At 37.3% G+C, this 16161-nt stretch overlaps 1 protein-coding gene across 1 annotated transcript in view; it reads right to left on the reverse strand.

The window, feature by feature from the left end:
* Nucleotides 1-16161, reverse strand: part of Ten-m (teneurin transmembrane protein Ten-m) — a 107189-nt gene that overhangs the window by 12840 nt on the left and 78188 nt on the right. The window contains exons 19-23 of the mRNA XM_068226818.1: nucleotides 12946-13181; nucleotides 7542-7699; nucleotides 6155-7196; nucleotides 4866-5289; nucleotides 1866-2043 (exon numbers count right to left, since the gene is read on the reverse strand). Of these exons, the coding sequence (XP_068082919.1) occupies nucleotides 1866-2043; nucleotides 4866-5289; nucleotides 6155-7196; nucleotides 7542-7699; nucleotides 12946-13181 (2038 nt within the window). The remainder of the gene's footprint in view (nucleotides 1-1865; nucleotides 2044-4865; nucleotides 5290-6154; nucleotides 7197-7541; nucleotides 7700-12945; nucleotides 13182-16161) is intronic.

The following is a 16161-nucleotide window of genomic DNA, read 5'->3' on the forward strand; positions in this document are numbered from 1 at the left end:
AGAGGGGTATGCTATAAATCATACCTAATATAATGAGTAAAGCAGATAATGATCTGATAAACTCATCAACAATTCAATCATGTTCACTGGGAATAATATTAGTTCATTAGTTAGATGAGTTATTTGAAGACATACTGGTACTGAATATCTACTTGTTATTGCATTTACAGTGTTGTTGTACTTGGAGAGTAAATATCAGTGTCTTCACTAGTGATGAAACTCACTCGCTATTTAGAGGCTATCTATTATCAATGAATGTCAAATGATAAGTTTTAAATACTATTTTCAGAAACCTGAAACTAACAACTTTGACTATGAAGTATAAGATACTACAGTAGAAGGAAACCTGAAAGATAATGGTTAACTTTGAAGTCATGAAGTGCAGAGTCTAAAGTTGTTTGAAACTAAATACGGTACACTAAAGCTCTAGCAATGAGTAAGGGATCATCATAAAATCTGTTTACATGCATTGTAAATATGACCTTCACACAAATACGGTACATCAAATTTTAGAGATATACAGTGTATATCATTTCTGTCATTTCTTGATGGATACAGTAATTTTGCATCCATCTCTTGGCACAGGCCAGAGTAAAGTGTAGCTTCCACCGAAGTCCCAGTCAACATCCATGGCTGTGACAATATGGAAGTTGCTGGGGTACGGGTAGTGCTGAGTAATGACATTCAGAGCATGACTAGTGCATCTGAGTGTTATGAAAGGTGCTGCTCATAGGGTCAGTTGTGCTGCAATAGTACTTTCTGACCCAGTGAGGAAAGCAATGGCAAACTACCTCACTCCTCATCTTGCCTAGTACGCCTCATTTTAGTGCTGCCATTGGTTTTTGGGGTTTCCTCATAACCGCATAACCTTTGGTGGTGCTATTTGAGGATCCAACCAGCCTCTGGGCTGATGACCTAACAGACAGACACAGTGTATAGGAGAGGCTGTAGAAGGATTGATAGAGAAAAGTTTTGATTGAATCCAAAATGTAAATCCTTATGATAACCAACAATTGCACATAAAAATTTATAACATCTATTTTATTCCATAAATAATGACTTGAGGTCCATTCTCATAACAACATTGCAAGTCTGCAAAGTGTTATTTACTTTTCAGAAAAAAAGTAATTTTTATTCATAATTAATTTCTTGAAATAAAATTGTAATCGTTACATTCCAGTAATCAGCATGCATCACATCGGGACAACTTTGGAGCCCCAGTACTTGCAAGACAACAGACCGAGATTATAAAGCCAAGAATATGTACCACACTTGTTCATTTACTCACGACTTGTGTTAACTTATTGGTTGAGATTTAGATAACTGTTAACTACAACTTCCTGAATTTGCATGTGGTCGGTAATAGAAATGAGAGGAACATATGATTGTGAAACTGCTGAGGAATTTCCATTCCCCTATTTGAATAAATATACTGGATTAGCTGATAACATGAGTGTGAAATACAAACTTCGTTTGGGAACAATCACTTTGAAAGTTTCGAAGTTTAGCCTCACTTAGTGATGACAGCCACTTCAAATCTCTTATGCTAAAAAATGAAATTAAAAGAACTCAAAATGAAGTAATAACTTTTTCCTTGAAAACTTCGGTATCATTCCGACCCCACATTAAACAAAGTTAGTATTTCTTAAAGATAGTATTTGTAATGTTACTGATTACTTGTTGAAAACATCATTTGTAATTGAGTAAAATATTTCTCAGGTAAATGTAAATCAGTCCAGTTACTTTTATTTTGTATTTCTCTCATCACAGACAATGACACAATTTCTTTGTAAATGTCATTACTGGTATTTGATTTCTGTAGGCAGAGTTAGGTATTTCCGATTTATTATGTCAGTCATACTCACCAAACTACTGAACATGTCTTTGAAGGCATAGATCATTGAAGAACCATCTCCGTAGCGAATCTCATACAGTCGACCAGCTCTATCAAACACATAGCTTTCATTCAGATCTCCCCATTTCCAGCTCGTAAGTCTACTGAAGCGATCATACTCCAGCTCCACACCAGAGAAGATGCCATTTCTGGAAATGTAAAGATACAAATGAGAAAATTATTATAAAAGATTTATGATGAACTCAGATGTCCTATTCGTAAAGAGAAGACTCTATTTCTGGAAATGTAAAGGTACAAGTTATGATAGATTTATTATGGGGGCCGATGATCTAGATGTTAGGCCCCTTTAAACAACAAGCATCATCATCAAGATTTATTGTGAACTCAAATGCCCCATTTGTAAAGATTAGTGATGAACAGGAGCATAAAGACTTTAATGAAACTCAATGTAAACATTTACTATCAAGTACAGCCTCAATGAAAACAATTTTTAAAAATAAATATATATATATATATATAGAGAGAGAGAGAGAGGGAGAGAGAGTACATATTAACATATTTTACCGTATTTCATAAGATCTCCCTAATTCTTTCCTCCATAACCTGATCTGGGAAAATTGTTCTACTATTCTAAGTCTGCTTTGATAATGCTCGTAGTACATGTGCACTGTATACCAGGTGAACCAGCTGCTCCTTATAATTTTGTAAGGTATATAATCCAGTAACATGGGTTAGTCGTGATGGCCGATATTTCTCTGCTTGCCTCCCATATGGTAACAATTCACTCCAAGCATATCCTGCAAAACATACTGGACACTCAAACTTTCAAACTATGAAAACAACATCATTCCAGAAATGACATTCTTTCAATCAGTTGTACATTAATCTCTCACACCTGGCAAGCTACAACAGTCAGTTGTTTCAAGAGTGCTTGCGATCGTTCTGGTCTTTTCATTAATGTTCAAGAAACTCAAGTACTCTCACAGTCTACACCTGGATCAAACTTCCCACCTTTCAATATCTCCATTGCGCCTACTCCACTGGAGTAGATCGACCACTTTTTATATCTAGGAATTATCTTCTCAATAAATGCCAACTGCTCACTCAGCATTTGGGCATTTATCTCCTCGTGTCTTCATGAATAAGAACCTTAAAATGCATACAAAGATCATGATTTACCGTGCTGTTGCCATAGCAACACTGCTTTACAGTTGTGAATCATGGACCCCTCTATCGTCAGGATATCAAAAATCTTCCACCTGCAAAAACTTAGATCCATTTCGAACATCAAATGGGAGGACCGGGTCACCAACCCTGCAGTTCTTGAGAAAGCACATGCTTTAAGCATTGAGGCTACCATCAATGGCCACCGTTTCAGATGAGTGAAACCAGGCTTCCTCAACTTCTGTATGGTGAACTCTATTCTGGTATAAGACCTCATAGAGCCCCTTTGAGGCATTTCAAGGATCAGCTACAGTATACTATGAAAGGTATTCCACCTTGAGTGGAATTAACGCTCAATCCTGGGATATGCTTGCTGAGAATGGTACACTTTGGCGCGACACTGTCTCTACATCAGTTTTGGTGTCTGAAGAGGAATGATGGCGATGTGAAGAGGACAGTTAAATGTACTATTAATGCTTAAAACCATGATACATTGTCATGATACATTAACAAAACATAGAAATTGGAAGAGCACTGGATGCCAGATATCCTTAATACAAACCCCTTGTGCATCTGTTCCATAGCTAAGTGGGATATGTACTGGAGTACTAGCCACTGTAGTAGGCTAAGCAGTTCGAATCCCTTGATGTATAAATATTTTTACTTGTATGCAAAGCTTCAGTTTTCAAACACAGGCCAGTTATTGTCAAATTCGACTGCAACACACTGCTATGTTAATTAAGTCCACCATTGGGTGAAGGAAACCTCTACACAGGCTACAATATTTTTACCACACTTGGCAAACCACAGCCTACCAGTATGCAGCTATTGACATCATGGGAATAAAATTCTTGTTTATTAACACCAATGGTTACATGCTGTTTGTTGTATAATCTCAGGACAAATTAAAAGGAATTAGAGACATTGCTATGTTCTTAACTGAGATTTTCTTTAGTTTTCACTTTGTATTATTTGCATAACTACAGAGACTGATATTTCAATTAAGTTAGGGTGGGGTCAATACAAATCAACTATGAAGTTTATGTCTTATGACAGAGAGCAATATTTTCAGGTAGTCTATACTCAGCAGGTTGCATAAAACATTATAAGGAATACATGGTTCATCTGGTATATTAATATATTGTACTATATTTTCTGTGATCTCTCTAATACTTTCCTTCCACAATCTGATCTGGGAAAATTGTTCTACTATTTTAAATCTGCTTTGTTAATACTTGTAAAGGTATTCAATAGAAGGACTTAGAGTTATTGGAATCCTGCAAGTTGACCTTATCTGGAATAAGCTGATTAACTTTGCAAACTATTCTACATCAAGGTCAGCATCACCCCTTCTAGGTCTCTATACCCCAAAAACTTCAAGTGATGAGCCTTATGCTTAGAATTTCATGTTCTTCATCAAAACTTTTTCAGAGCGTAAAAATTCTTCTTTCACCAGTATGATAAGACACTCCAGTTCAGAGAGAAAATTTCCACATCCATGATATCACTTCTCAGCCATGATTTAACTCCTATTACAACATCTAGTGAATATATAACTATTAAATTAAGTCTATTCCTTTCCTTACAGTACTTCTACAATTTAACAACTTTTTTTGTTCCTAATTGATTTCTAGTTCCCTGTACTCTCATTACCACTCCTAGTCCCCTGTTTCCTTAAATATACCTCCTTATAACTCTTCAAAACTAACTTCCCAAATTATATGTACCCATTCGGTTCAAGCAGAGGCCATCTGAATGCAGATCCCCATCTCCTACCCACCCACTTTAGGATCTAGGATCTGTTATATTATGCTAGTAAAATAGAGAAGGAAGTCATTTGGTTTACCTTGGACCCCATTTAACAGGTCTGGCAGTGCGGTCGTAGGTCACGTTCAGAAGTTCTACCCTGTCATCCATAAAAACAGCCACAGTCTCCGTTTCACGGTCGTATTCCATGGTCAGAAGGTTTTCACCATTCACTCTGAGCTTACGTCCCACTTGCACCACAGTTTTGCCTCCAGCACTACGTTGTCCACTGGATTTGCTACCTTGAGCTCGACGCAAGAAGTACCGCCACTCAAAACGATTGGCCAGATCACCACCAATCTCGGTCTTCTGCTTAGCAGGTACAGGGAAGCTTTCTCCTAGTACAGGATCCAGATCTGATAGTACAGTGTAAGGAACTGTCTCAGTGCTAACACTGTGGGACCATGGAGCCACACTAGCCACACTTCCATCAGCTAGAACTAATGTGCGATGCTCAGCTTCACCTGTAAACAAACAGAGGGACACTTCAAAATGCAGAAAGAAACACACAACACATTCAGACTGAAAAGTGGATTATAGAATGCATTATCTTTCTATAAATCACTGGCAGCAAAGTATAGGAACTTTCTTTGGGTAAGGTGAATGGAACATAACTTTTCTTGTAATAATAATAACAACAACAACAATCAATGGGGAACCCCTCACCCCACTCGCCCATGATCAGGCGGCAAAGGAAGGCAAAATTCTCTTCGCTTACCCTGGCACTTTGGTGACATCAAACCACAGTTTGTTTGCTAATTAGGGCTTTACTACCAGATTTGTTGTGTGTTCAAATAAATTATTTGCTTTTATTTCTATAAAACATGTTTGGAAAACTCAACGTAACCTACTGTATCTACTCTCAGACTTCACTACTGTAAATCATATAGAGTATTTGTGAAGTGAATCTTAAGGAAAGTATAAACTTCATGAAATGTTGTATTTGGTAGTGAAACTTCCAACAAAGCAATGGACTTTTATTAATCAAAATAGGCATCATTCAAAACAATGAGATGCATGTGCATTCACGGCCATTTCATAGAAGTTCACATGTCTGGATAAAAGAAATTCCTGGAAGAGTTTTGATGACTATTTCACTGTCAAACTGTTTATCACCCAAATATCATCTCTGTGTTCAAAAAGTGGTAATCTGATGGTGAGAAGACTGGTGAGAATTATGGATGTTTCTCATTTCAAGGCAAGAAAATTATCATAGTGTGAAGAGCTGTTTCAGTGTTACAAAGTGTGTCAGAGCTAGTATTTAACTTCACAAATGTTATGTTGTTATACACTTAAATCTAAATAATGTATGAAATAAAGCCAACTTACCAAGTTTGGTTATAACATTGGACCCTTTGATGAGCATTGATACTGGCTTCCTGTTGTTCTGAGTTACTTTCACTGTTGCTCCTTTCACACTCAGATCAAATGAGAGACTGATAACTTTGCCTGTGGGAGTTATGGCTGATGTGAGGCGACCAAATTCATCATAGTTGTACACGTAACTTCTGCCAGTACTATCGAGTTTTGTTTTGAGGAGACCAGTTGGACCGTGGTAATCAAATGTCACATTGTAATTATCTGGAGTACTTAGTTCATGTAACATTTTCATTCGAGACATACGTAACCTACACTTCTGACCCTTAGTGTTCTCGATAGAGTTCACTTGACTTGAATAGTCTCTTAATAGGAACACTTTATTTCCTGCAGCATCTGTAACAGTGCTCAATTTGCCATTACTGGTGTTCACATTGTAAGTAAACAAGTAGCTGGTCTCACCAGTCAGAATGTTTCGAGTCATTATATGCTGACCAAACCTATTAAAAACATAAATCTCTTGTGTATCAGGTGAAAAGATCTCGTATTCTCGTGATACACTGGCATCAGGAATACTGGCTGTAACAGATCGGATGCGATAATTGGCTTGATCACAGATGTGTAAGATTCCATCAGGCGTGACTGTCACAGATGAAATAGTATTGAACTTTGAAGTGGAAGCTAGGAAATGATCCTCTTCAAAACAGTCACAACCGCGATCCAAACAATTACATTTAGACTCGGCTCCAGCATAATGAGAGATCTTTCCATCTGTTCCAATCACACGAACTCTATTAATTCTTTGAGAATCACTTTCAGCTACATATAAATCTCCAGAAGGGCCAAATGCAATACTCTGTGGCATTACAAGAGTAGCATGTGTAGCTAATTCTGTATCATAACCACCAACAGGAGATGGACAATGAAGTGGTCGTCCAGCCACAACTTTAACACGACCATCAGGAGCAAGCTGAAGAATCATGTGGTCATCAATGATGTGTAGAGAATTATCCAGAGGATTGATGGCCAGTTCTGTAGGCCAGCGCAAATGAACCTGGAAAATTGTTGATACAGTCATTAAAAGGAATACTTACAGAATGTGTGAGAATTACATATTTGAGCACTTTTCTACTGATAATATTAGTTACTAATAGTGATACTATAAAACTAAATTTGGTAAAATTATTTACTTTATGCCACAAGAATGTGATTTGTCAGAACCTGTCATTTGGTTAGCTAACAAAAGCAATTTCCATCTCACTGAGCATTCCAATTAACTCATTTTACCAACATTCAGTGAGAGGAAGACAGTTTTATCTAGTACTTTTATAGCATTATTAATTAATTGGTAACAACATTCAAGAATTTAAAATATTTTATTCATGACAAAATAATGTACCTCTTCAACATTTAATGTTCCTTCACAGGGAATTGGTTTCCAGTGAGATTTATGCATGTGGTTTCCAATAACAGTTGTAACTATACCATCTCTGTCAACCATGCGAATGTTTGTGCCATCGGCAAAATATAAGACATTATCAGATGACACTGCAACACCTAGAAAAGAAATTCAGCATTAATAATACAGCAAAGGCAGTACTCTGTGGCATTACAAGAGAAGCTTGTGTAGCTAATTCTGTAACATAACCACCAACATGAGATGGACAACGAAGTGGTCGTCCAGCTACAACTTTAACACGACCATCAGGAGCAAGCTAAAGAATCATGTGGTCATCAATGATGTGTAGAGAGTTATCCAGAGGATTTATGGCCAGTTATTTGAAGTGGAAGCTAGGAAATGATCCTCTTCAAAACAGTCACAGCCACGATCCAAACAATTACATTTAGACATAATAGACAAGTTAAGAAACTGATGCAAACTCTATGATATCTAAAATATAAATAATGGCCAACAACAGCCAACAACAATGTTTTCTTCAGGTTTAAGCCTTCAATAAATGCTTCAACATGAAAAGTTGACCTTTCTAATACATTAACAAAATTAAGAGCTACCAGTATAAATGAAGGGCTGACTAGCTTAGATGGTAAAAGGATGCTCAGTTCATCCAAATGGAAAAAGATTAAATTAAAACAAATAAAAATCAATCAATACTGATCTGCATTTAGGGCAGTCGCCCAAGTGGCAGATTCCCTATCTGTTGCTTTCCTAGCCTTTTCCGAAATGATTTCAAAGAAATTGGAAATTTATTGAACATCTCCCTTGGTAAGTTATTCCAATCCCTAACTCCCCTTCCTATAAATGAATATTTGCCCCAGTTTGTCCTCTTGAATTCCAACTTTATCTTCATATTGTGATCTTTCCTACTTTTATAAACGCCATTCAAACTTATTCGTCTACTAATGTCATTCCACGCCATCTCTCCGCTGACAGCTCGGAACATACCACTAAGTCGAGCAGCTCTTCTTCTTTCTCTCAATTCTTCCCAACCCAAATATTGCAACATTTTTGTAACGCTACTCTTTTGTTGGAAATCACTCAGAACAAATCGAGCTGCTTTTCTTTGGATTTTTTCCAGTTCTTGAATCAGGTAATCCTGGTGAGGGTCCCATACACTGGAACCATACTCTAGTTGGGGTCTTGCCAGAGACTTATATGCACTCTCCTTTACATCCTTACTACAACCCCTAAACACCCTCATAACCATGTGCAGAGATCGGTACCCTTTATTTACAATCCCATTTATGTGATTACCCCAATGAAGATCTTTCCTTATATTAACACCTAGATACTTACAATGATCCCCAAAAGGAACTTTCACCCCATCAATGCAGTAATTAAAACTGAGAGGACTTTTCCTATTTGTGAAACTCACAACCTGACTTTTAGCCCCGTTTATCAACATACCATTGCCTGCTGTCCATCTCACAACATTTTCGAGGTCACGTTGCAGTTGCTCACAATCTTGTAACTTATTTATCACTCTATAGAGAATAATAATTCCTCAGTAGGAGGACGGAAGTGTTTGCAGACAGACTGATCTGTGCTGGTCTATTTCCCCCTCGTTCTCCAAATCTTACAGTGTGAGATTTTTACTTGTGGGGTAAACTGAAAGAAAAAGTGTATCAAACAAATCCTCACATGTTGGGGAAACGCATGGTGTTTGTATTCTGGGCTACGGCAGCTGCAGTATGGGAGGCGCGCGTATAGTTCTTGACTTTGCAAGCAGCCTGCACGTGTTTGACCTGGCAGCATGAGTTGTCAGTCTGAATCTCAGCTGTTAACATGGTGAGACAGTAATCAGTGCAACACTGTATTTTTGTATGTAAATGTTCTAATTTCATCATAATGGTGGTGTGAACAGTCATAACTCTCACTACTGGTGTGCAGAAAATCCTGAGGGTGTTTATGAAGTCCCTCATTATGGTAGGAAGATAGATATTTGGTGTGCTGTTAGTGCAAGACAAATAATTGGGCCTGTTTTTTTCAGGATGACAGTAAATGAAGAGAGGTACCAAGATGACATTTTGACGCCGTTCTTCCATCAGTTAATGGAAGAAGAAAAATCACATGGGTGGTTTCAGCAAGATTCAGCCCTTGCTCATACAGCAGAGGACTCCCTTCTTTCAATCTCGGAAGTGTTTGCAGACAGACTGATCAGTGCTGGTCTATTTCCCCCTCGTTCTCCAAATCTAACAGTGTGAGATTTTTACTTGTGGGGTAAACCAAAAGAAAAAGTGTATCGAACAAATCCTCACACGTTGGAGGAACTGAAAGAAAACATTACGAATGAAACCAGAAACATTACAGTGGCAGAACTCACTTGCGTCAGCCAGAATGTGGTTACCAGATACAAAGCCTGTATAACCCAGGAAGGAAGACACTTTCAGCATCGTTTACTAGGTAAGATTTCATCTAAGATAGTACAGTATACACGCTTAAAGCAGGGTGGCTGCGCGCGACATAAGTTCGGTTGAGACAGCTGCCGTAGCGCAGAGTACAAACACCCTGTGTTCGGTCTGGGTTTATAACAGAGACCATGTAGTTTAAAAATGAGACTTCCACTTTTGGAGAGGCACTAGGTTTGACAACTGTCAGGAATCGAAAATAGGGTATAAATGGGTATGTGCCCTAATTGACCACAAGTGTCATTTTATTCTAAGAATTTAACATCTATTAAACTACATATTTAGTACCTTAAATACAGTATGTTGCATTACATTCTGCTCCCTTTTTAACATCAGTATATGTATGGCTTCATATCTTTTTATAGAAGTAATAAAAAACTCTTTACATGTGTAAATAAAATTTACAGTAACCTGAAGCTGTGTTTTTATGAGATCTAAACTACTTCTGATTATATATCTCAGTCCACCTATCAATCAATAACTACTAATCTGTATTTAGGGCAGTCGCCCAGGTGGCAGATTCCCTATCTGTTGTTTTCCTAGCCTTTTCTTAAATGATTGCAAAGAAATTGGAAATTTATTGAACATCTCCCTTGGTAAGTTATTCCTATCCAGTCCAGTCCAATCCAATCCAATTCAATCCAATCCAATCCAATCCAATCCAATCCAATCCAATCCAATCCAATCCAATCCAATCCAATCTAATCCAGTCCAATCAAATCCAATATATTTTCATTAGAGAGAAAAATCTTCTTGTTTCTACATTTTAACCTGACATACTAAGAACAAGTCCAATTACCAGTACCTAATTACACTCACATTTCCTTCCTTCAAAGAATAAAAAGCTTTAACCCATTTTTAGATGCATTCCCTGTCAGTACATTTTTTGAGAAATAAAATTCCTCATACAAGCTATCTTCATCTCTACCTGCCTGAATATACTTAAGAAGGTTGAATAAAAAATGGAACAAAGAAAAATATGGAACAAACACTATAAAATACAGGGCCTGGGATTTGGATCAAAATAGGCCTAAGACTGAAATATGGAATTTCCCAGGAAATATGAGTTAGTTGGCAACCCTAAGATGCAAAGGGCTCTGCAGTTCACCCAGCCTACTATAGAAGTGAGATGAGTACCAGATTAACTTCTGAGACAGCCAGGAATAGAGCTAACCACTCTATCCCATACAGTGCCATGGTTATGGATAGTGGAAGCCTTTATTTTCCATCCTTCTAAGAAGATGACCTTGCTTTCCTTAACTTTATTTACCACAAACCCATCCAGACTGGATCACTCATACTCAGTACTTTCTCAGTAGTGTTACATTGTGTGATGTACCCTCGGGATGCTGCCATCCAATTAGGATGGGGTTACGCTAACCAAGAGGGTAATCCCAAAAATAAGGTCTCCTACCTTTTTATAAATACAGAACTCTGTTTGTGTGGCTGTTGGTCACAATATTGTGAAGAGTGTGTCCCGCGCTCTCATATAAACGTGTGCCCGCTGTACTGAGGCACTCAGTCTTGGCTTGGCAGCCGTTGAGAATGGAGCTCCTGTTGGATGTTATCGCCAAGTGCGAAGTACGCGCAGTTATTCGTTTTTTTACGCAAAAGGTACTGAACCGATTGAGCTCCATCGCCAAGTGACAGAAGTGTGTGGTGAGTCATGCATGGATGTCAAAAATGTTCGTAAGTGGTGTAGAGAGTTTGCAGCCGGTCGGAATGAAATTCACGACGAACAAACAAAGGAGCGGGAGACCGTCAATTTCCGTCGAGACAGTCATGAAGGTTGATCAAATTATGCGTGAAGATCGGCGGATCATCCTGGATGATCTCTGCACTTTGGTTCGTGAGGTTTCCCGAAGGGCCGCTCACAACTTCCTGAACAGCATGGCGGCGAGCTGGTATGACATTGGCATACAAAAACTGTCACAGCGTCTACAAAAATGCATCGACCGAAATGGTGATTATGTAGAAAAATAGCTAAATGTTCAAGCTGAAAAATGATGTAAACCATTGTAGAAATAAGCAGGTCTATGTATTTATAAAAAAATAGGAGACCATATTTTTGGGATTACCTTTGTATGTTTATGGCACCCACCTTCTTTTAGCCTCCTACGCATTCAGTGTTGTCGGAGGACTGCTCAGTCATGAGTGCAACACATGTGCTGATTTGTCACCGAGAGCTCTCATATTATACATTCCTACTCCAGTTCCAACTCTTCCGTAGGATACTTGTGAATTAGAACCTATCGTGAGTGTTCCTCAGAAGACTTCAGTATGTAGAATATTTTTACATGGAAATGTTGGTGCATTATAACAGTCACACAGACTAACACATCCAAAGCCCTATCCAGTGACATAGACTTCCACCTTTAGAGTTGTAGATGAGCTCCCCCCACTTTAATTTACAGGTTCATTTGGTTAAGATTTCTTACAGCAATATGACTTGTCCATTGTGCTGTAAAATTACCATGTAACAGCTGACCAGATTAGTGAAACTTCGAAGATGAGAAAATCCATTGCAATCATGTTGGGTGGCTTATACAAGTACCCTGGGAAACAATTTTTATCTTTCATTGCTCTAAACTGTAAAAATAAAAATTCTCTTCTTAACTGCTAAAAGCACCGAGTGTAGTGAACTGTGGTAGTGCGACCTATTAATGAGAGTCAAATGTTGAAATCATCATGCATATTGCCCAGGTGGTGGTAATTCAAAAGACTTGCATTTCTGTACCTGAGACTTCAACTAGACTTCTCTTTTTAAAACAGAGACATGTCCGGTGATTATTGAGCCAGCAGAGCAGAGAACACATGAGCATACACACACATGCTACAAATCTTTTATACCACCATGGCACAAATAATCCTTGAATGGTTCTTGATTCCTGTAATTTTATAGTTAGTAGGATAACTTAAGATAAGAAGTGACTCACCTTTAGGATATGCAAGTTTGGCATCCCTAGCAAGAGCTCCATCTCCACAGTGTGCTTCATCCCCTGGAAGACATCTTTCACCAGATCCCACAGCCGTTTCCCAGTTGTGATCAGGGTCTGAATAATCTTCCACATTCCTTACTCTTATAATTTGGTGGGACTCAGGATCAGAAATATATAACACCCCATCCAAAGGACTTAAGGCCAAGTGGTATCGATATGATACTCTGGTAGCACTGCAAGAGAGAAAATTATCATTAGGGCACTGTTAGATCGATGAATTTAAATTCCCCCGTCTACAAGAAGATTGTACATGTTAATATTCTGACTTCCTGCAACTATATAATTTAGATCATGAAAGGTACATGTCTAAATATTAATTTTTCGGGCAAAACTGTCAGATTTTAATGTTTTAGATGCAATCATATAGGGGACTTCAGTTTTTATGCCTCTCTCTTTGGATTCTTATAATGGAGAAACTGCAGGACATATTTTAACGTAAGTTCATATTCAGAATTTACTTATTCAGGAGTAAAATATACATTGTTTACAGGATGATATAAACAGTTATTACTAAGGCCCAGATGTTGATGACATAAATAATATTAAATAATAATAATAATAATAATAATAAAAAATGAAATGAGATCATTAAATGGCCTAAAATTAATAAAACACATGATAAAATTATGTTTAAAAATTTATTTTCAAAAGTACTTCAGAAAAAAATAGGTTAGACACAAAGTACATAATATAGGTCTTTTATTTGCAGGCTGCTCAAAGACAAGAATACACAATACAATTAATATTGGTTGAAAAAGGAATAGTTTGAAAATAACTCAAAATAATAAAAGATTTGGGAAATTAAAGTCTACAAAAAATTATAAGAAACAACTTGAGAAATTAATCCATAAAATATAAATATGATTCAGAAACAAAGACTCGAAAGGACAAGAATAAGACTAGTTAATATTATATTGAAATGTTTTATTTCAATATTTGTGTAACTACTAGTTAAGGCTTTCAGATGCAATGTCATAAAATAATAAGGTAGCAGGACTAAAGAGACAAAATGACATAAAGAGACTAATTTCTCCAAAATATGACCAAACAATTCTCCAAAATCAAGGAAAATGATCTTGAAATATTAAAAACCCAAAAAATGCAAAAAAGGCAAAAAGATGCAAAATAGAAATGATATAGGCTATTTGTAATCGAGATGCTATGAACAAATATTTTATATATTGGAGCATTACACCTGACCATTCTGTAAAACGATGACATGTCAAGACATGACTTCTCTGCAATTATTAATGGTTTTGGGGGAGATTTTAGATGACCAATATTAACTGAATTGAAATTTAATTTTAAAACTACCTTGTCTTGTTTATTTTTTCAATGGAGTGAATTATAATAAATGTGGACTTGAAATGCTGGTAGGCTGTCACCATGGGAGCATGACATCAATAGCAGTCATCAGCCCACAGTGCTGCATCTATATCATTTTTAAGTGAAAAATTTTCTGAGTGTCGTCCCTTTTACCAGTAACAGCAATGATCTATATAAGAGTTCTTTTTAGTTTACACATGTACTGCATCGAATAACGTGAAACTGACTGGATATGTAATACTTCTGTCAGTCATATTTTAACTAAGTACCATATTTTCCCGTGTAATTATTGCACTTTTGTGACGAAAAATACAGGCAAAAAACTTTGGATGTGTAAATTATTTGAGGAATCAGGTATTTAAAAAATGATTTACAATTAATTCACATTTAACAGATACATCGAATATTATATACACGCAATTGGTCGAACTCATTTGCGGTTAATCGTTATCCGGCATAAAATTCCGGTGTGAGATTTTTCTGAAAAGTCAAATAGGGTACCGTACACCAGATAAGTTGGACACGTGGGTTTGAAGTACCGATACTGGAAAATATTCTTCCTGTTACGAACTGACAATACCTGAAGTGAAATAAACATATGCTAATTAAAGTACAATCCATGTAAGTACATATTAATGATATACCAGCAAAAAAGAAAACTGTCCAACACGAGAAGGGCCGGGCATCGAAGGAGGGACCCCTGCTATATTTCCCCAAACCGTTTGTATCCAATCTTGTATGAGTGACGTGTCCATCCACCCCTTTTCTTGGATTCGAACGTGGATCTCTCACAGAAATTTTACTTTAGGCATTGTTTTTCATTTTAGAACAACATAATGAGCAAGCTTTCTGCCATCACCTGTTACAGTAAGCATTGCAGCAAAGAGAATGAGAATGCATTGAATTTTGCTTCCAGTAGCACGTACGATAACACTCAATGTCCCTTTCTTTTCAATTGTTCGACTTTGTGGCGTACGGAAACTGATTGGCATCTAACCTGTGGTTCCTATTTGGGCGAGCGTATATTCCTTCACTATACATTTCTCAATCACAAAGCAATGAAAATCAATTACTTTTTGGTTGAAATCATTCAGCATTTTGTGGCATAATGCTGTTCTTCGTTGAAGAGAAATTCCATTTCTCTTCATCAAGCCTTGGTTAACCTTCAAATCTGAGACACTGATTCCATGCACAGCAGCTATTTCTTGTCCTTTAAAATACAGCATTTTGTAAGAAACAGCATATCCAACGTTGTGTAACGAAATCATATAATTAATGAGATCCCTCCCTTCTTTCGAAAACTTGCCACTTTTTGGTCCACAAAATGCTTTGCGAGACTTGTTGGTCACTTGAAGTGCCCTTTTCTGTTTACGTGGTAGCACATGTTGCATTTGGACACTGAATACTTGTGGCCCACTGCCATATTCTCATACTTTTTGGCGTAACTGATCACCATGAGTTTATATGATGCAATATTACTCGAATACTTACTCACTCACTGTGGACTAACAAACAATTTTGAGATCACAGAAAATGCATGTCCCGTACCCAAAACACTCACAAAATACGTTTGTACCAAACTGGAATAGAGTGTCACTAGTCGCTTATGTTCTGATTCTCTCACTAAACTAGTGCAGTGGTATTTTCTACCAGCTAATAACAGCACGTTGCCCAGTATTTGGAATGCCCGGTTTTGCAATAGGAAAGCTGCTACCCGAGTAGTTGACACCTTTATTTCGAAACGCATCCGGAGCTGTATGACGGATGTTCGAAGAAGTGGGTGCGTCAAATACATGAACATTTCTTTTTCTTAACTTTGGACTAAAA

Source organism: Anabrus simplex, chromosome 3, assembly GCF_040414725.1.
Source record: "Anabrus simplex isolate iqAnaSimp1 chromosome 3, ASM4041472v1, whole genome shotgun sequence".
Classification (NCBI taxonomy): domain Eukaryota; kingdom Metazoa; phylum Arthropoda; class Insecta; order Orthoptera; family Tettigoniidae; genus Anabrus; species Anabrus simplex.